Below are 22303 nucleotides of genomic sequence, written 5' to 3' on the forward strand. Positions count from 1 at the left end.
TGTAGATTAAAAGATTTTAAGACCGAATACATAAAGTAGTAGTATTTAATGCATTATGAGTTGTTTTTAAGACTTTTAAGACTTTGTGCATAAATGTATAGTACTTTGTGCATTAAAATTTGTTTTTAAGACTTTTGATAAATCTAGTTTACAAGGTAGTATAAATACTTTTAATATTCAAAAGATCTCCAAAATAGAGAAAATGGTGATTTGGATTCTCTAAAATAAAAACATAAAAAGATTTTAAAAATCTTCAAATTTAGAGAACACCTTGGAATGATTACGATAAAGGAAAAATATATTATCTAATATATTTTTATTAATAAAAAATTTTAAAAATAAAAATTTAGAGAAAGAAATACTATTTTTTATTAGATAAAATAAATATTTTAATAATATAATTAATATTAAAAGATATAAAATAAAAAATTTGTTAAAATTGAATATATATTTTTATTTACCAAATACCAAATTACACAAACCAACACAATCCCCCACCAACTCATCCATCTGTCTCTTCTTTCTCTGTCTCTCTACATCCAAGAAACACACCAACTTTTAAACGATTCTTCTTCTTCAGTCACACAAATCATTCACAGGACCTCCATTAAACCTTCCATACGAGGTACACCCTTTTACCTCATCGTTAAGGTTTCATTCCCCCTTTGTTCTTCCTAACGTTGTTTGTTTTCTTCAATCTTTTGACGGTTTCAACTTCTGTGTTTTCTTGGATCTTTCTACTTGCTTAATTCATCGTTTTAATCTTCAGTTGTATACATACTAATTCCATTTTCTAGGAATTGATTGAGTTTTTGATTATGTGATCTGGGGTTTCTTTAATCTCCCCCAATACTTGTTTGTTTCGATTAAGAACAGTGATTTAATTCGTCAACTGTTTACTGAAAATTGATGTTTTCTAATAGAGATGGATTCTGGAAATTTAGAAGCTGAAAATGCTGTTATTGAAGTTGTTGAGGATGTGGATACCAATGTGACAGATCCCCAAAACTTGAACAAAGTTGATGAACAAAATCTTGATTCATCAAGCACAAGAGGGGATGAATCTTGTGAGAATGTTAAGAATGACCCCAAAACCCCGAATTCGGTTAAGGTTACCACCAAAGGGAGTGGTACTTCCAAGAACACCACCAAAGTGGCTAAAGATGGCTCCAGCACTAGTGCGTTGGCTCGTAAGCCCAGACCGAGCCTGTCCCAGAGTTTATCTTTCCCTGCCAAAACCCGAACCCCTGGTTCCATGAGGACTAGCATTGACGGACAACCCATCAAACCACGGGTTGTGAGGTCCAGGGACGAAGCTACATTATCCAATGAGACTGCCGCATCAGCGTCTTCTCGATCATATAGTGGGAGCAGCGCTTCTGGATTTTCTTTCAAGTTGGATGAACGAGCTGAAAGGCGAAGAGAGGTACATTATGAGACTTTTAGGGGAAGGTCCATTTAGGAACCTTAAACTTTTTAGAAACTCACGAACCACCTATTTTGTGAGTAAACACTGTGAATACTCGCAAAATAGATGGTTACTGAGTTTCTGTAGTCCTAAAATATTTAAGGTTCCTAAATGAACCCACCTCGAGACTTCTATATCATTGTTGTTTCTTTTTGCTGCTTTCTTGATATGAAATGTAACAATCATGCATGTTTGATATTTGGGCACTAGTTTTATCTGAAGATAGAGGAGAAGGTCCATGCCAAGGAAGTCGAAGAAACTAACTTGCAAGCCAAGTCAAAGGTGTCGTTCTTCAACTCTTTATCCAACCGAAAATGTGGGGATCGAAACACTTTAATCACTTCGTTTTTAAAATGCAGGAAAACCAAGAAGAAGAGATAAAGAAGTTGAGGAAAAGCTTGAAATTTAAAGCTGCACCAATGCCAAAGTTTTACAAAGATCCCCCTCCAAAACCTGAACTCAAGAAGGTACCTTTTTATTCGACCTTTTTATGTGCTCTACTGCATTAGGGCATGTTTGTTAGGAGCTTAATGGTGCCCTATACACAACTGTTTGTTAGTGACTTAATGATTTAGAAAGTAGCTTATTCAGTAAGCTTCTAGGGGGAGCTTTATACAGAAAACCTAGTTTTTTTTTCCAAACCCCTTGTAAACTACATTCATGCTGCTTTGTGGATATGTTAAAGTGTGGCTCGGATGCTAGATTCGCCTTGGGTCAGCTTGCATGTATCTCGACTAATCCTATGGGGTTCTAAAGATAACAGTCAGGAAAATGTCCAATGGCCCTCGACCTTTATTTGCCAATGGAGCAACTAGCCCTTAAAGTTGGGTTACTGTGCCTTTATTTGTGTGTATGTATGTTTGTATTTACAGATACCAACCACACGTCCCAAATCACCTAGGCTGGGAAGAATCAAGAGCTCTGTGGCTGCATCCGTGGAACAAACAGACACGGTTCATAGCCCCCATGTCGCTAGAGACCAAACCATGTCACCTAGGATCAAACCCACAAACCGCAACAAAGAGACTGCTGCTTCCAAGAAACCAAACATAAAACCGTTGGCTAAGACCTCACAAGTCAAAACTGGCAAGTCAAAAGAAAAGGCCTTAAAGACAGAAGCCAAAGAGGAGAAAGTTGAAGGTTGTGTAGATGTTAATACGACGCAGGAAAGTGGGTTCGGTTCAAGTTCAACCAATCAGGATATGACCCCTGCAGACATTGCCGTTGGAGGTTAAAATTTGGATAAAAATGTTGTCGATAACTGTATGTAATAGGAGGTTCTTGTTCTTTGTTTTGAAGTTTCTAAGGGTTCTGTGTAGTGAATGGTTTTGGTGCAATTTAGTGTCAAAAATTTGGTTGTTTTCTAAATTTATACACTGTTAAATGTATCTGTCTCTTTATTGAATTTAAACCTGTGATTTGCATAACAAACTAATGGGTTCCTGTGGAATTATGCATTACTTACGTTCGGATTGTTTTGAGTTTGATGGGTTCAGTGTTCTTGCGAGTCTTAACCCAAGCTAGTCCATTTGGTCCAAGTGGATTCCCGATTAGGGTTGCAAATCTACTCTCAAGATTTTAATTTGGAGATTGAATTATCCTATCAGCTAGCCCGTTCATTTTTGTTTTTCCGATGGTTAATTTTGTGATTGAAACACCAAACACGACCCTATTAAAAATCTTCCACTTTCTTGTTCTTTGTTTCTTTTTTTCTCGTTCAAAGAATAGTTTCACTTGCAGTTTCCTTGACTTCGTCTACCGTGATACGATCGTCATTGTTCTAGGTATTATAGCCCTTTGAAAAGGCGCACAAAAGTCAAAAGTTAAGGAAGAGAATTTGTCCTAAAATCGAGCTAGGGTTTCTTAAAACTTGAGGTAAACATTAGTAAATGAGCTCCTATATGCTAATCTTTCACATTAACAAATTAGTAGAGAAAGTTGATTATGAAAAACCGAACAAGAAAAAAGGGTATTGGCCTAGCGGTATCGTAGTCTTTAACCTCCTATGAAGTCAGGGGTTCAAACTTCACTAAAGATGAGAAGGGTATGTGAGTTTATTTATTGCATTTGCCGTATATAAATGTTATATACTTCAAAAGAAAACCAAACAAAGAATTTGCTCCCAACAATGTCAAAAGAATGATTCTATTTTTAAATGAATCATGCATGTTACTATATCATTCAAGACATCTTTATTGTTTTACTTGCAAGACTTAATATAATATCTGGTGTGTGTAAAGTTTTATATTTTGTTTTATTTATTACTTATTCAGTGACTATACTTTCAATACAAGCGTAACACTACCTCCAAAAAGATGGGCGACCCTAATAACTAACGAGCAACAATGATCTCGTTTTATAACAAATTTGATAAGTTCATCGGTACAAAATGATTTATGTATTTGCATAATAATAATATGTTCCCAAAAATCACTCCTAGCAGAAGTAGTAATTACACTCAAAAAGAAATCAAGAAATATCAGGATTAAAGAAAAGAACAAAAATCAAACTTTCTTTTTTGGGAAACTTTCTTGAATGCAAACTGCAGCATCCATCCATATGCTAACCCTTTCTTTTATCTGTCTGCTGCTATATCTGGACACCTTCCTTTCTGAAATCTGGTAATTATTAAGACAATGTTTCATCATAATAAGTAGCTGTGACCATTAATGGAATTGGAACTGATAATAAACTCACCTCTGAGTCTGCAGATCTGTGGCTGTTTTATTTCCCCTTTTAATGCACTCAACTCTCTTTGAAAAATATACTTTTTATAATAGAAATCAATAACAGCTTGTAAATTGGGAATCTTGTCCAAATGCTCCAACAATTGAACATGCCACTTCCAATAATTTCCCTGCATTTACAAATAAATCCAATTAAAACCCAAAAATCCCAACTCATTTTCCAATTATTATAGCATGATTATGATGGATTCCATCATTTTCAAGAATGTCTGTCTCAAAAGATTGAAAATTTAATACATATCAACATATATATACACAAGCTTCTATTCTATAATTTTATGCGTTAGTGCTTGTACCTAATGCATTGCAATCATATCCAGAATTATATGTGGACACTATGAATTATTCATACTTGGCACCAAGAGGGGTATAAAAGCAAAAACACAGAATAATGTACAAGTTCTAGAGCACAAGAAATGATGGAATAACATCAATTAAAAACAGAAAGGGGACCCAAGATGAAGAATGAATACAGAGTTATGTTTAGGCTTCAAGTGCAAGTTCCAGTAAAACATGATGAGTAGAGGTGAAAGCACAAACCAACCAACCATACCAAATCAAACAAAACCCACAAACATACCCAATTTGCTATCTCAGTTGCTCATCACACATCCTCTTCGTCTTCGGCTTGCCCCCCTCCTCATGCCCCTCAGCCTATCAAATTGTATGTAAATGGCATGACAATACCATGTATCATTTAACACAACTTTGAGTAGTCTATTGCATCACGTCAGCCAAACTTGGATGTCATAATTCTAGAAGCTGTATTCAACCTTCCAACATTCCCAAGACTAGTGGCGGTTTACTACAGGAATGTGGTAAGGATTGATCGGGTAAGATGCTCCGGCCAGGTAAGTAAGTAAGCCTTTCCACTCTTAGGGTCAGCATCTCAGTCAACAACATTATCTCTTATCCGGTAAGCACCACTTATCTGGTAGGAGGCTGTAAGCACTTACACATTGTGTTGTTGATACCTTTTTTATGGAAGAAAAGAAAAGGAAGGGAAGATATTGGAACATTAATTTGGAAGAGATGATGGAAGCAGGAGTTCAACAACATTGCCTTGAAACTCAAAAATAAGAATCTATCAGAGGGGGAAATGAAAAAGGGAATGACAACTCTTGGACAATTTAGTAAAAGTACAAAACTACCCATCAATTTAACACCATCAAAGTATATTTGTAAAAATGATATCTTCCATTTCCTTTCTCTCCTGTTCAAGAACAAGATAAACGGTCTCCTTCCCTTTCAAGAACACAAAAAAATTAACTTTCTTTCCTTGTCTTTATTTTCCTTTACGTTCTTTTCCCTCCATTTCCTGTCTTTTCTTAAATTCACGACCACACAGTTAGTAAACAGACCCTAAGAACTTTTTCCCACTAGAATGCCCATTTCAAGATCCAAGCATGCTATAGTTGTAACTTGCAATTGTGTTTTGTTATTTCACTACTTCAAAAAGCACCCATTTCCACTTCTAAAGTTGCCCACCAAAAAAGAAGTTACCAAATGCCATAGTTAAGCAAGCAATGTGATGCAATGCAAGCAAGTAATAATGTCATAAACACATTTCTACGAATACGTACACGCATGCATTGATCGAGTTATATGTCACAATTCAACTCAAATATGGTACTAAACATTAACCAACTATTGTTCTCTTTTGCAAAAAAAGAGAACACTATTAAATAACATGGAATTGATCTTTATTGGATTGTGTCCGAGGTAATTGATGGGTTTCAAGTAAATAACACGACGTTAGTGGTCATCAAATATCTATGAATTTGACAACTATTAACCAAAATTCCGGTTTCGTGAACTTGTAATTCAGAATCCAGACTCCATATTCTGTTGTTTGATAAGAAAATTCATTGGAGTTTTACTTCTTTGACATCAAAAAGTTGGAGCACTTGGGATGATGCTTTGTAAATGTTAGACTGATTCTTGAACCATTCAAATATCTTCCATTTGATCGTTTGTTTCATGGATTATTATGGTATCTGATCATCAATGCTAACAACAATTTGGCAATCATATGAATCTTAAAAAAACCTTAGCTGTATTCTATGAAGAACGAGATAAAATAGCATTAATTACTGTAATCAGAAGCAATAAACACACCTCTTTTTGGCTCAGCCACAACCTTAGCCGGCGATGGCGGTCCAACTTTGCCGGCCGGCTTCTCCACCGTCTGCTCCGGCGGAAACAATACCCCATCAATACCCTGCACCGATATTCTCCCATCGGTGTAGATATCTGGGTCAAACAAGTACGCCGGCTCCTCCCCTTGCCCGAATTTCACTGAACCATCAGCCTCCTCCGCCACCACCTTATGTGGCAGCCGCAAAGTATCGTACTGAACCTTGCCGAACCGCCGTACTGAATTATACATACTCTCTTCCGTTTGATATTCCGGTATCAGATGATAGTAAATTATCTGCTCCGGCGCACCTGGGTCACTCAGTTGGTCCGTCGTCAGTTTAGCCATGGCTTCATCGTTGGGGGCCAACACCGTTAAAACATAACCCTCCGACACCAGCTTCCCCATCTCCGTTGCTAATGACGTCAAATTCACCAAAATATCTGCTAATTCGTTGTAGCCGCCGTAATGGAGGAGGGTTTGGATGAAGTCTTTCACCTGACTCTCGCCGTCAAAGTGGTGGCGGGGTCCGCCGGGACCTGGTGCTGGTGCTGGAGCTAGAGATGGACCTGGAGCCATCGCGTCGTATACCGGAAGTGCCGGTGGAGCACCGGCGGGAACAGGAGTGGCCGGTTTCTTCAACCGGTTGGTTCTCGGATCCACAACCGGAGCTCCTTCCGGTAAAACCGCAGAAATAGAACTCAAGCTCCTTCTCCGATTAAAATCTTCCTGTACCAATCGGGGAACCAACAGCCGCTCAATCCCATGGATCAACCCGTCCTCTCGGATGACATCATCGGGTCGGGTCACTCTAGCTAAACCACCGACTACTTTATCACCGGAACTTTCTCGGGTCAGCGGCAGGTGATTGCCAACTTCCTCAATGCAGAGTGTTTCATAGTAGGCTACTGATTCCAAATCCTCCCCGGGCCATTCCTTCGACCCGACCCGAGACGGAATGATATGAAAAAGCAAGAGATTCTGAAGAGATTTGAGATTTCCGGGTTGAAGCAAGAAGCGTTTGAACTCAGGATCTAAATGTCTCTCAAGAGCTTCATTACTGGGTGCGAAAATGGTGATGTTATGATGAGAAACTGCTTCCTCAAGGGTCTGTAACAGAAGCGCTTTCTCAACGAGTTCAGATAACTCAGTGTAGTGCGAATCAAGAAGCGCTACAAGAACCGAGTTGGAGTTGATCTGGGCGGAACTTGATTTGGTGGGCAGTTGAGTTGCATTAATGGCTGCCGGTGGTATGAGATAAAATATGAAAAGGAAGATCCCCAATGCACCATAGATCTGAGAATCCATGGTGCTAAAACTGTGAAAATATCAAGATTGAATACAATTTTGAGATGGGGAAAGAAGGTGGGCGTAGACTATTTTGTCCAAGTTGTTTCTCTCTCTAGAGTATGATGAAATGTGTTTTGGGGAGGTCTTGGTTATGGCGGAATGAAGAAGGAAGGAGAGAGAGGAAGAGAACGAAACGACGAGATGTGGTGTCGTATCGTACGTTAGGAGGAGACAAAGGCCCGTGAACAAATAACATGTTATAGCGGTTGCTAAAACAGCTGCTGCCACCCACTTGTCCCTCTACATTCTACAATTTTCATGTGTAAATTATATCATTCATACAAATTCTAAGGATTATTTTACGATTGTTGAATGATTTAGTACAAAATAATTAAATAATCAAAATAATTAAAAGGTTTTTATAATATAATGTAAAATAAAATATAATTGTTTGGTAATTGTTTAAAATGGAATTAGGGTGCTAAAATCTAAATGGTTAAGGGAGACCCAGAATACAAAATCATTAAAAGAGTTTTAGAACCATTAAGAGACAGACTTTTTTTTGCCAAACAAAATTCATCTTTTAACGATTCAGATGTCGTCTCTTAGTGAAACTATTAAGAGATAAACAAACAAGCCCTAATATTTGATTTTATATATTATTTTCTAATATAAATTATTGATTATAATTTAATTATTTTTTATAAATATCTAAATTATAATAAATAAACTGTTATTATTTCCATAAATATCTCAATTAATTAGTTTGTATTTAAAATTTTGTCCAAATATTTATAGTTTTTTAAAATTAAAATGGGAAATTTGAGTTCATATAATGCTTTATGTCACAACAGAAATAAGTTGAATAACATTATTAATCTGGGTTTTCTTATATATGTATGTTTTTTAAAAGTCCAACGTAAGGAGGGTGTATGAATTTATTTGTTGTATTTATCATATATAAATATTATATACTTTAAAAAAATAGATAGCAGCTTGGTTTTTATATGGACAAAGCTTGATTCTTATTTAATAGTAGGGGTCTTCATCAATTCATATCCAAGGGATCTGGACGAAACCAATCGATACAACCATCAATTAAATAACTGAAAAGAGCAGTTAACACTCATATTGAACTTAAAATGCAACAAAATAATGTCCAAAATTGTACATGAAAACAAACAACTAAAGTTAACTATGTTCCTATCAAGCTAGTATTGAACTCAATGCGAGTGGTGTCTGATTGGTTTGAGTTTGGGCTCCAAATGCTACAAGTGAGTAGTGGGGCCCTGAGCTAAACCTTGGAAATCTTAATGTCATAATATCTTTCAAATCCTCCTAAGTCATTATTCTACTGCAAGGAACCTTTACTCTCCCCAGCCATTTCGGGTTAAAAAGATGTCAAAGTGTCTTTATCTCTATAAGAACAGCACGTTCCGAGGTGTGAAGTGGGAGAGATGGAAATTTCATTATCTCTGCGATTAACATCTTCCCTAGAAAAGAAAGGGGTAGTCAAATCCGAGAAAACTTTTGGGCGGAATATACACATTTGTATAATATCTTCACTCTCAATAGTTACATACAAGTCTCTAGAACATAGAAAAGCAGGATGTCCATGACGTGTACGTGTCGGATGAACTAAATCCTCATTGGATTTTATTTTTCCACTGCAAAAAAAAAAAGGAAAGAGAGGGATGAGGTTTCTCTCGCTTTTGGCTTAGTCGGCCCCCTTTCCAAGTGTGATTTCTATGTTATGTATGGCCGTGCCTATGGGCATATCGGTTGAAGTAGATTCTTCTTTGGAATTCCTAAGAATCCAACGAACAAAGTAAATATAATCAATATAAGTATTGGTCGGGAGGTCCCAAATTCAAATCCAAGGATGAATAAAAATCACATTGTGGCTACGGAGATTCAAATGCGGTGACTCATAACTACCCACAAAGCAAGTGGTTATCCTGGGATTAGGTGACTCGCATAGCGGGTTGGATATCCAGGTTAATAAAAAAAAACTCAAAGCGATTGGATGGAGTTTGAACTGAGGGTTTGAGATGTTGCAAAAGTCTCAAGGAAAAAGATGGCATAGGAGAGAAATGGGGAAACTAGAGAGATGTTAGTGATAGATCAACTGTTTTCATGAAAACCTCCGACGTCTTCAAATAGCATATAAAAATGGTTCACTTACAGACGTATTTCGTTTATTTAAAGATATTTCTCTGTAAATTTCGTACTAAATAGAGATTAATATTAACCCATGTAGATTGTTTGATATTAACCCATGTAGATTGCAAACAGTAATTAATATAAATGTATAAACGAACAATCATGGGGTGGGTGAGGATGGCTCTCACTTTCTTCACCACCATCAAATATCATAACATCAGTTTTATGTCATAGCATCAGTTTTGGTGGGCTGAACTCCCTCGCAGGGATACAGCCCCACAAAACTAATGCTTATATGGTTCATAGAGAGATCGCCAAAAGATTTGAAAAGTAACTCTGCAATAATCTAAATCCCAATTAAAATCATTTACAACCCGATTGTAAGATTTTAGAAGTCTTCACCAGCTCATTTACCTGTCTATCTATCTGGATACGGCTTTTCAACGACCTGCAACGATAATAATAATAATAACAATGGTAAGAACAAGAAACGAAAAGGGCCATACTGATAAAAGAAACATCAATATCTAACATAAGAATTACTGGTTGACCATGTGAGAATATATGGAATTCCATCAGAGTACTCTCCAAAAGAATCCTTATGGAGATAGGGGAGGTTCCAACATATATGAACGAAAAATGATCCAAGTGTAGCCAATGTGTAATTCCAACACTCCCCCTTCAACACAGGCGAGACGGGCATGGATCATCTAAAAGTGTTGTGAGGGGTTAGATGGGAACAGATTGTCTAGAGTCGAGTCCCTAGGGTGATAGATTTTGACTATGAAACCATGGGAAAATATGTAGAAGCCCATACTGTTCTTAACTCTCCAAAAGAGTCCTTTAGAGGCGTTTGGTATACTAGACAGAATAGAACATAACATAACAGGGATCACTGTTCTATGTTTGCACGTGAAACAGACAGGAACAAAGTGGAATAGGCCTGTTCGATTCCATCCCTACCCCGTGGAACTGGGTGAAACAGACTTGTAATTTACCAATATAACCTCAAAATAATACTTAATTCTCTTCTAAAACATCAAATAGGTCTCTCTTTTTTTCGTTTTATTCATTTTTTAAATTTTATTTATGGTATTTCATGTTTTTTAAACTTTCATTATACTGTCCTCAAAATATTATTTTTATACGATTTCTATTTTTTATTAATTTATGTAATTTGTTATATATTAATAATAATAAAAATAATGTAGAAAAGGGATAAAATAAATATTGGAAACTACATAAACTTTTTATTTTGATGTCATTTTAATTGTTTTGATGAAAATTTTCTAACGATATATTTTGTTATAAAAGTAATTATTTTATTATAATTTAATAAATTACATAAATTAATCAATATATATATATATATAAACAACTCATTAGAGGTAAATTGGTCATTTTACTTGTTTTGTTCTATCAAGCTTTGTCTTACCAATGAACAATTGCTATGTCATGTCCTAACCTGTTATGTCATGTCCTAACCTGTTCTGTCCTGGACACCAAACGCACCCTAAGAAGAGAGGGAAGGTTCATAAGTATATGGGGGGAAATGATCCAAGTCTAGCCTATGTGGTTCCAAGACGCCCCCTCCAACAGAGGCTAGACAGTAAAATATTGCCCAAAGTGTCGTTGAGGGGGTAGAGCATCTTCAACAACTATGTTATAATTTTTCTAAAATAAAGTATCAAAAGTTAAAATCTCTAAAAAAAATTATATCCAACTCCAGCAGCTACTCTATTCTAACAATTATATTATTAAAATATTTATATCATTTAGTACAATATTATTTCCCTCCTAAAAACTTAATTTCAATTTCTCCTATTGGTGAAAAGTAATTAAATATTATTTCTCTCTTATAAACATGGAGTTTTAGAGATTTCTCCAAATTTGGAGATTTCTATCATCTCTTATTTTTCCTATGTTAACATACGATATAGCATAGCTGTTGGAGCAAAAATATACCCTAAATCGCTAAAATTTATATTTTAGCATAGCAGTTGGAGATGCTCTTAGACGGTCACAGCTCATCCTACAGTGTCGAGTCCCTAAAGTAGTAAACTTTGACTCTGATACCATATGAGATCGTAAAGAACCCCGTAGAGTACTCTGCAAAGACCCTTAGGAACCTGCCATCCCTCTTTAAGGGCTCATTTGGAGAGTAATCCAAAAATTCTAAAGAGACCATATGAAGGAAAGTCAAAGGACATTTAATAACTCACCTTCAAAGGCAAGTGCCAGCAGAAGATTTTATTGCTCAAACAAGCAGCAAAACACACACTAGTTTGAAGCAGCACCAGCACCAGCACCAGCACCGGGTGCCTCAACATGATTACGGTTATCTTCTCCCGGACCAGAAGTCCAGTTACTCGATGCAGAATCATGATCCTGGTCTTGTCTGTTATTTTCCCGGACTTCAAGCCTCTCAATCATCCGAGACATGTTAGCAATTCCAGCATTAACTTCTCTCCTTACTTCCGTACCAATATTCGACATGGATGGACTCTTGTTGAAAAGCCTCTCCTTCCACCCTCTTGTACTCTTCGAAACTGATTCTTTGTATCTTCAAAAAAACAAACTTATTTCAGATATCGAATCAGAAAGTTCAAATGAGTGTTGGTAACCAACTATTTTATGTATTATTCATAATGAATAACCTTAAATAATTATGAATATCTATCATGAATAAAGCATGAATAGTTGGTTCTCATGTTCTCAAAAGATTTACGGTTCTCATTTTAACATGCCCAATCAAATATAATACCCATTTCTAACAAGTCCTACCTCATTGAAATAGCAGTGAATCTAGACTTCCATGTATCCGAAACTGCTTGCAACTCCGATGGCCCTGCTATATCTTGATCAGGCAGGGCGGACAGACTACTCGAGCTTCTGCAAGTAGCCAACATCAAAAAAGACAACTTGACTTCAAATTTTATATGACTGTTTTTTTAACTTTTCAATAAATAGGGATGTTTTTTCAACTTCTCAAGAAATTTCGACACCCATGTCTATTTTAGACAAATATTAAAAATAGAAACAGCTCGGTCTTTAAAACACGATATGCAACAAATTACGTATTGATTAAATCAGGTGTTCGTATGGTAGGCGGAGGATCATGTGAGAAGGAAAGTTATGGTGACTGGTGAGAAGCATAAGAAGATATCTGAACAATTGATCACTTTTAATCTCATGTCCACCCATGAATTGCGCTTTAGAAGGGAATTGATCCGGTGCATCTTGGTGCACCTCATTAGTGTTGATATTCAATTAGGATTGATCCAAGGGTAGTGATCTCTTCTTATGCTTCTCACCATAACTTCCCCTCTCACCAGAACCCAACCCTCGATTATAGATTTACAGCTCATTTATTCGTTAAGATTGATGTATTAGATATAATCACCTTTTGTAACGTTTGAAGGCTAGAGTCCGTGTAAAATTGATAGATAACCAGCATGTAAATAGTAAATACCCACAAAAAGAATTGGAGTAACATGAATACCTATGAATTACCGAGGTCCCTTGTGGACTATGCGATGTGCCAGATGCCGGCATTTGTTGAACGGTCCCACCCCCACGAGCTGTAGATGGGGCCGATGCCCTAACGGACTCGACGGCAGCCGGTTCAGCTTCCCCTCCAACCGGTGAAGCAACAGCAACTGGTTGAGCTGGCTCTTCAACTGGACCAGCAGAAGCCGAGATGGTGGCAGCCGAAGGTGCATTAGGGTTGGTGGAGAACACCAAGAACTGAGGACGACCGTGAGCCGCTGACCGGTTCCTTGAGCCCTCCCTTCGACCCACATGGTGGGTCCTACCCATAGCGGCTGCAGCAGCCAGGTGTTGGATGATTCGGTCCTCAAGTTCACTATCATTTACACCAACCGGCAACTAAAATGGGAATACGTGTGTCAAACTTACGTTTTGTTATAAAGTTAACCGCATATGTAATTTAAAAAGGTGACATACGTGTTGTAGTTCGAAATCACCAAGAGTAGGGTGATGAAATATTGTGGAATTTCTTGTCGGATTGAACCTGAAGCGCCTCTCCTGTTCTACTGCCTCCAATAACTCTTGGCTGCGCATGTTACATGGATTAGCAAACCAAATCTATCACACAATCTGAAAATAAAATAATATTCCGGGGTTGTTTGGTTGGTTTTCCATCAAGTCATGTATGGATAAAGTTGGTTGTGTGGATTAATTTGTCTATATAGATTGGAAGGGTTTTTGCTTGGGTCGGTTCTTTCATAGATGGAAGGAGAGTGTTCTTTAATTGGAAGGGACAGGTTTGGAAAAAACTTGACTTTCTGCATAAAGCTCCTTTATAGTCTTACTGTATAAGCCAATTTTTATATCATTAAGCCACAAACAAACAGCCGTGTATAGCTGACCGTAGAAGCTGTGAGTCTCATTAAGCTGTTAACAAACAGGCTCTCCCTCTGTCCCAAATAAATGTCCACCATAAAAAAAGACATACAGTTTTAGAAATAAGTAATTATTACACTTTTTAATTCACTAAGTGCCAATTTCACCCTGAATAGTAGAAGGATAATGAATTTTCCACCTCATAATTACGGGTAGAATTGGAAAGCAGACACTTATTTTGGGACAAACTAAAATAGAAACATGGATAATGACAAGAGTAGGTCACCTGGTTGGATCCTTCAAGCTAATGGCTTGCCAACACATAGGACAATTAGAGCTTCTTTGGCACCTATTATAAAAAATGTATCAAAAACGTTAGATTTTCAGATATATTGGTTTTCTAGCTCATTATCATCCCAGATGCTTCGATATTTGAAGATAACCTTCTACACCCTCGGTTTCAAAATATATAAACATGGTAAGTAAATAAATATCTATGGTTATGTGAGATAATAAAGCATGGTCGAGAGTCGACTTCTAAGTATTAATATGATAGGCTATGACATATAGATATACAACAAAGTTGTGACGGAACAAAATGTTGATATATGGTGCTTACTTACATGCATGTAAATACATGCCTAACCACGACCAACACTCGTTCAATTAAGTGGGAGTGTGGGACGTTTTAATTATCATCTACATATTGAACATATATACGAACTTTTAATCAACATGTAATTCTAATAGCAAACTGACTAACAAAACACAAATAAATCCATCTAAAGTTGTGGCCTTTTTAAACCAAAAGACAAAAGAATGTAGAATGTTGCAAAGTGTAGATAATACTTAAACATCCATATTTGTTAGTTCATAATCATAAACGTATTCGAAATCATACCATTCAAGAATGCATTGAAGGTGAAACTCATGCTTGCAGCTAGTCACCTACAGTAAAAGAAACACATACATTACCAAGAACTTTGTATTCATACATCATCTAAATAAGATATATATACACACACACACAGTGAGGTTCAGGGAAAACCCCCCAAAAAAACTACAAACTGAAGAAAATCCTGATAAATGATAATCATTCATCTGTGCGGTATGCACATATGCATACAAGGAATTAAAGATGTTTCCAGGTTTCCATGCACGTGTGCATGCTATGCACATGTGCATACCGGACAAATTACTTGTATGCACATGTGCATGCCGTATATATGAGGTGTTCCAGTTTTTCGCTTTTTTATGGTTTTCCGCTAAACTTAACCCTATACAAACATATATACATATAGAGTATATAATCAATACCGTGCCAGGATCACTATCGCAGAAAGCCTCAAGGCAAATGCTACAAGAATCCTCACAAGCTTCTTGTATCCCTCCTTCCACAAAAGCCGCAGGCGATGTTAGATGACTCTTGCTCTTGCCCTCTTCCATCCTCGGAACCTAAATAACCAAAAACCCATGAAGTTAACATCAAAAAGACCATAAATCAGACACATTCGCAGCTTCACAAAGTAAAATTAAGTTCATACTTCATCTGAACCATCCTAAAATTATCATTAAGGTGTAAAAGAAGTCAGAGCCCACAGTTGCTCAAAGGTAAATCCAAATTGTATGCAAGTACATCTCATCCTTAAAACCTCTTAAATTCAACATTAAACATAAAAGGAAACAAAATCTCCTACTCGAACCCAGTTCTGATTTAACAACAATTTTTCTTCCATTAAAGAAAATCTCAATTACACCATAACATCTATGCAAAAGACAGCATAAGACTAACAGCAATTTTCGAAGAAACGATCCCCTAAATTTGCCGACATAAACCTTTTCCCCTAAAGTTCACCCACTTCAATTTAAGGCTAATCAATCACGAGTTGACCGCTAAATTCGTAAAAACAATCATAGACAACACATGCGACAAAGATATCACATACCCATCTGAAAGGGGAAAAACCCATTACAACATAAAAGCCTTTCGAGGGAAAGAGCTTAGGTTAAAGATTATTGATCGATACCAGATTATGCGAAGGCCGATAAGTGAAGAAATAGATTTCGAAAACCCCAAATAGTATATGGATCCAGGCGATTTTTATATGGAATTACGAATTACCTCCATGTGAAATAGATAAAATGTTCCAAAGACAGTGATCAAGAACCCTAAGAACTTGCCTTGTAAAAAAAGGATGAAAGATTTATGATATTGGCTTCAGGTAAAGGGAAGACTATGAAGAGTGATGGGAATCATGAAAGGTTTGATGAGAAAGAGAAGGGAAGATAGCGTTTGGAGAGAGTTTGAGGAGAGGGATATGGAAAATGGAAGTACAACTTTACCTTTTGATTTTTCCAACACAATTCATCCCACCCTCTTTCAAAGTGTATTGCTAAAAGACAAGTTGATTCTCATCTCTATGTTCGATTTCTCTTTTTTTTATTTATTTTTAATCATAAAGATGGTGTCTAATTGTTTTGAGTTTGACTTTAAATATTAAAGGTATCAAAAGGTCTCAAGTTCAAATTCAAAGAGGAATAAAAATCCCCTTATGGCCATGGAGGTTCAAGTGCGATGACTCCGGGCTATCTTCAAAGCAGGTGGTCGTCCTGGGATTAGTCAGCTCGCATAACGGGGTGGATGACAATATCTCCGTCTAGCCTCCATTGGAGCGAGTGTTTTCGAGTCTCACATTTGCTAGACTTACACCATTTATCTTGAATATATGTTGGAACATCTATTCTCTTCTCAGTGACTCTTTTAGAGACTAATTTGATGTGGTTTACACGTATCCTCACAAAATAAATTGAACATTTAGTTAACTGTTTAACACAAAATTCATTTATGTTTGTTTTTTTAATAAATAAATGAACATGAATAAGTTTTTAGGTTTGTTTAGTTAAACGAACGAACATGAACTAATGTCCCATTCAATATATTACCTTCATGATAGTTTGTTTATCTGTGTTTGTTTATTATACCAGATAGTTAATAATAAATTATTAATTAATTTAAAATATATTGTAACTTTTTGATTTACATTCCTTTCTACTTAAGGTTTCAAATCTTTTGAAGTTTCAATTACTCACATTATGTTTTTTTCGAGAGAAATGAGATGACGAGTGATGTCGGTTGTTTTTTGTTTGTTTAGCATCTAACGATCGGATACGAACAAACCCATTTTCTTAATGAACGAACTTGACTTAATTTGGTTCGTTGACAGCCCTACTTGTAGCTAGGGGTAGTTATGAATGACCGATTTTGCCATTACAAGTTATGTGGTGGCATTTTTGGACCGAAATTAGTTATAAACAGTCAGAGATGTTGAGTTTTGTATTCGTGGGAGCTTTGGACAAGTGTCTGTTAGACCTATTTTTAGACAGATATATCATTACTCTTTCGTATTTAACAGTATGTTTTTTCGGATGTGACAGTTAAATGTAATAAGCAAGGTAATAGAATTGGCGAGGTGACGTGACAAGCTTAATATAGTCCTTCGTCATGTTCGATCGACACATGGCAATGAAAATGACCATTCAAACATGTGGTTTCTTATACATCGATGGACAATTGAATTAAGCTATAAATAAAAATGGGTTTTAACAAAAACAAGTTATTATTAAATTGGAAAATATCCAATGAAAATCCTGCAACCCAAATCAAAATGACTATTTTACCCTTGAATATGAATTATATTTTGTTTAGTTGAACTTTACAAATAACATCAATTCGTCAAACTTGGAGAGATCGTTGGAATAAGCAAAACATCAGTTCATTCAAAAGATAAATTTCAACATCAATGGCAGACAAATCCAAAAAAAATGCATTATATTCCCCAATAAAAAGATCAAACATATCTATGGCATGAACCTCTGATCTTCTAGGAGGTCAAAGACTACGATACTGCTAGACTAAAGTCTATTTGATAAAGCATCAAAAGGTTGGTGGGTGTTTTTCATCAAAGTAAAAGATGGCATCAATTTCTTTTTCTTTTTCATTGCTTCATTGTGATTGTCACGATTATATTCTGAAATATATTTTTTATATTTGTTCGTTTTCAAACATCTTTGTTTTCTCCTCATGAGTTTTACAAATAAATAATGTATGAGAAAAGGTATTTTCAGTCATTCTTTATTTTGATTATTTAAACAATTATTGAATTATATAAAGAGTTCAATGGAAAATATTGTTATTAAAAGTTGGTAGATGGTAGCAGAAATCTATAGGTCCACAAAGTGGTTATCTGTGTTACCATAATGACGGTGCAAATGCACACCAGATGCTATAATCACTTTCAAGTAATAAAGTGATAAAAATACAAATATTGTTTCTATAGAGGCTGGACTTTAAAATTTCAGTAGTAAGTTGAGAATACAATGATTTTAGTTAAAAAAGAATAAAACGTATTTGAGCAAGTTTGATGATTTTAATAACAGGTACGAATGTAGATGTCACATAGAGAGATCGGTAGCAACAAGATGGTCAAGGAGACTGGTCACAAAAACATCTATAAAAGTCCCCATCTCTGAAAGTGAACCATAGAGAGTGGCCACAATCCCTCCACAAAGTCACCACTTTTACCAACTGAAAGTTTGTCAATCTAACTAATAAACATTTGGGAGGCAGTTCATTAGTTTGTAAATGTTAGGAGTATTTTTAACAGATATTTTAAAATGAAGATTTAAGGAATTTTGTTTTAACAGATTTTTTTTCTTCATAAATGAAGGAAATATGAGATAATGTGAAATTATTTAAATTTGAAGAACTCTTCAAAAATAATTATTTATTGATCATCTCCAACAACAATGTTATATTGTTTCTAAAATATAGTATTAAAAGTTAAAAATTCAAAAAAAATTACATTCAGTTCCAACAACTACTTTATTTTAACATTAATTATGTCATTAAAATATTCAGATTTTTAATAAAATATTATCACTCTTTTCTAAATATTTGTTTTGAATATCTTTTATTGGTGGAAAATATTAAAATAATAATTTTTATCTTTATTTAGAGATTTTTCTAAATTTAAAGATTTTTACAATCTCTTTACCCTATTAATTGTATTAAATATTTAATAAATATAATTAATATTGTAATCTCTAAAATGAAGAAGTTGTTGAAGATGAAAATAATTTTTTCTTGAAAATTTTAATTTTTTATTCTCCATTTAAAAGTTTTAAAACCGAACAAAAATCACTTATTCAAAATTTTACAGAGAAAATGAACATGAAATAATAAATTGTAAAATAAATAAAAATCAGAAGTATCTTAATTTCATTGGTAGGACAAAAATGAACATGTGATGTTTTGATAATATTGGGTTAGATATGAGATCATGTTGTTTTCGTGTAATCCGTAAAATTATTTTTTTACATTTGAAACTTCAAAATAAAACATTGTAAAAGTAACTTTCACAAATGTTCATATTTTTTTACGTTCACAATATTTTGTTATAAAGTTTTGAATATAAAAATAAAATTTTATAAAAACAGACTGGTCTCATATGAATCTAATCATTACATTGAAGATATAATTCTCATTTCATATATTATTTTGATATATAAACCGAAGCCCATATGGAAAAGGGGTAGGTTAATTAGTCTAATGAATTTTCCTCCATATGCATTGCATGAATGGCTGCCGGAATATTCCTTCAAATTTTAACCCAGCCTTCCTGAAGGAGATCTCCAAAACCCACTTTCATAAAACTTCTCCCACATTTCATTCTCCAATTCCATCGCATCTTTATCCACCTCCGGCTTCATGAACCTCTCCGCCGCTGCTCTCACCGCCGGATGCATCGACAGTTCCGAATCCTCCAAACTGCTAACACTGTCGTTACGCTTCATCACCAAACTCCCCTGGCGCCTCTTTCGCATAGCATTCCGGCATATACCCGCCGGAACCTTGTACATTGTCAACACCACGAAGTCCACCATCGAACATGGGACGCAGCAACAAACCGCCGCCATCTCTGCCGTCGTACCTCCGACGACCTCCCCCATATGCTTGTATTTACGTGAAGAGTGTTGCTGTAGAAACTGGCGGCGCTCCTCCAAAGAACGGCGGAGTACGAGGCGGGGTTTGGTCATGGTTCCCAATTAAATGTTAATAAAGGTAGCTGGCGTTAGAACATCGGATCGGAGGGAATTGAAGGGGTGGGAAGCAGCCTTAATTACAATTATGTTTTGAGATTATAAAAGTCTGCAACCGATTAAAATGGAAAGACGATTGGATGTTATATAAGTAATTAAGGATGAAACCAAACTCCGATCGCCGTGCTAAACCGTCGGAGTAATTAAGGTCGACCACCGGAATCATAGGGGAAGCACTCACCTCGTACGACGTCGTTTTTACTCTGTAAGATTTCATTGCATTTAAAATTGAATTTGATTTCAACGATTCATAGGATTTGAAATCTCATTTACTGTGTAAGAATTTCGTAAGATTTATATACAATAATATTTTAAAATATGTTAAAAATATATTTATTTTATAATAACTAGTATGGGAACCGTGTGTTGTGCGGTAGCATGAGTGCTTTGATTAATGATGTGAGGATTGTCTATATAAATATATATTAATTATTATTAAAATCATTAACAAATCATATTCAAATAATTCGAAAAAATTAAATAAAATATAGTTAGTGAAATTTTAATATATATATATATTGAGAGAGATTTGTTTAGTAATAAAGTTGTAAAACTAAATAAAATGAGTAATAATAACAACGAAAATATTAAGAAATCTGACACAAACTTAAGAATAAAAAATACTACACAAAGATATGTTTTCTTCAAATGATGATGTACATGTACCATTTTTCATCTTCAACACACATCTTGACTTTAAAAACACAATAGTGAATGGACCAATCATACGATATGTAAAAAATCGCATACCAAACTTAAAACTTCAAATCTTTATAACCCAATAGATAAAATTATAATGCAATCAAAATCATAACATGARCRTACATAAAATTATAATACGACTAAACTTACGATAAGAACATGCTTAAAAATATAATCCAATCAAAATCATGACACAAACATACATAACATTCTAATACACTCTAAATTACAAAACAAACTTGCATAAAATCCTTACTTTTGATCATAATCAAAAATTCTCACAACCCAAACTTGAAAAGTTCAAATTTTCAAGACTTGATATATAAACGTTAAAGACTTCGAAAACCTGCAAACCAAAAAACGTTCAACATAAGTAAAAATTAYATGGTGAACTTGAACATTTTAAATATTCACCTAATACATAAGAGTTATAATGCAAACAAAAATCACGATACAAACATAAATAAAATTATAATGCAATCAAAATAATAAAACAAATCAATATAAATTTTTTACTTTATATTGCTACCAAAAAATCAAATATTGAACTTGAAAATTTCTTCAAATCTTCATGATATAATGCATAAAAATATAATGCAATCTAAATAACGATACAAACATACATAAAATTATGGGAGAAGTGAAAAAAAAACTATGAAGATTATCAATAGTAAAATAGAAGAAAAATCAAAGAAAAAGAAAATAAATTTATAGATGTATAAGATAGAGATAGAATTTGAGAGGGTGTGAGAGATGAAGATGAATAAATAGTTGTTGTTTATATGTATATAAATAAATGATTGATTGAAAAAGATGAAGGGTTTGGAGTTATGTCATTTGAATTAATATAGAAGGAGATGAATGGTTTGGAGTTGAATGCAAACATTTAACAAAAAAACATAAATTGACAAAAAAAATATATATAGTAGTGCATATTGAGAGAATGAAGGAGAAAAAAGAAAAATGAGGTTCTAGGCTTTAGGAGAGGCCACTTCAAACACTCATGGTTTATTCTTATATATATATGTATATATATATATATATATATATATATATATAATACATAAGAGTTATAATACAAACAAAAATCACGATACAAACATAAATAAAATTATAATGCAATCAAAATATGAAACAAATTAATATAAAATTATTACCTTATATTGCAACCAAAAAAGCAAATATTGAACTTGAATACTTCTTCAAAGATTCATGACAAAATGCATAAAAACTATAATGCAATCTAAATAACGATACAAACATACATAAAAT

At 34.8% G+C, this 22303-nt stretch overlaps 4 protein-coding genes across 7 annotated transcripts; 1 reads left to right on the plus strand and 3 right to left on the minus strand.

Moving 5' to 3' along the window:
• Positions 1-572: 572 nt before the first annotated feature.
• LOC112522028 (protein WVD2-like 4) lies at positions 573-2805 on the plus strand. The gene is made up of 5 exons (XM_025131083.1): positions 573-625; positions 924-1426; positions 1679-1750; positions 1828-1935; positions 2341-2805. Exons 2-5 carry the CDS (start codon positions 926-928, stop codon positions 2701-2703), a joined length of 1044 nt encoding a protein of 347 aa, XP_024986851.1. The 5' UTR covers positions 573-625; positions 924-925; the 3' UTR covers positions 2704-2805.
• Positions 2806-3794: 989 nt separating this feature from the next.
• LOC112521633 (fasciclin-like arabinogalactan protein 17) lies at positions 3795-7802 on the minus strand. 3 transcript variants are annotated; one of them, XM_025130603.1, is made up of 3 exons: positions 6334-7802; positions 4166-4325; positions 3795-4071 (listed from the first exon to the last, which is right to left on the minus strand). In XM_025130603.1, the coding sequence occupies exons 1-2, from the start codon at positions 7658-7660 to the stop codon at positions 4252-4254; spliced, it is 1401 nt and encodes a 466-aa protein (XP_024986371.1). In that variant the 5' UTR covers positions 7661-7802; the 3' UTR covers positions 3795-4071; positions 4166-4251. The 3 variants fall into 3 exon arrangements, with proteins under 3 accessions (XP_024986371.1, XP_024986372.1, XP_024986370.1); XM_025130604.1 differs by having other exon boundaries at positions 3795-4079; XM_025130602.1 differs by having other exon boundaries at positions 3795-4086.
• A 2123-nt stretch (positions 7803-9925) lies between these two features.
• Positions 9926-16503, minus strand: LOC112522308 (E3 ubiquitin-protein ligase RHF2A-like). Of its 2 annotated transcripts, none has more exons than XM_025131441.1 (9): positions 16352-16503; positions 15488-15625; positions 15072-15118; positions 14457-14519; positions 13772-13880; positions 13308-13693; positions 12590-12697; positions 12028-12368; positions 9926-10253 (listed from the first exon to the last, which is right to left on the minus strand). In XM_025131441.1, the coding sequence occupies exons 2-8, from the start codon at positions 15614-15616 to the stop codon at positions 12086-12088; spliced, it is 1125 nt and encodes a 374-aa protein (XP_024987209.1). In that variant the 5' UTR covers positions 15617-15625; positions 16352-16503; the 3' UTR covers positions 9926-10253; positions 12028-12085. The 2 variants fall into 2 exon arrangements, with proteins under 2 accessions (XP_024987209.1, XP_024987207.1); XM_025131439.1 differs by having other exon boundaries at positions 16293-16488.
• Positions 16504-19834: 3331 nt separating this feature from the next.
• LOC112520993 lies at positions 19835-20266 on the minus strand. The gene has a single exon (XM_025129614.1). The coding sequence runs from the start codon at positions 20264-20266 to the stop codon at positions 19835-19837; it is 432 nt and encodes a 143-aa protein (XP_024985382.1).
• Positions 20267-22303: the final 2037 nt, after the last annotated feature.

This window comes from Cynara cardunculus (genome assembly GCF_001531365.2).
Source record: "Cynara cardunculus var. scolymus isolate 2C chromosome LG 11, CcrdV1, whole genome shotgun sequence".
Taxonomy (NCBI): domain Eukaryota; kingdom Viridiplantae; phylum Streptophyta; class Magnoliopsida; order Asterales; family Asteraceae; genus Cynara; species Cynara cardunculus.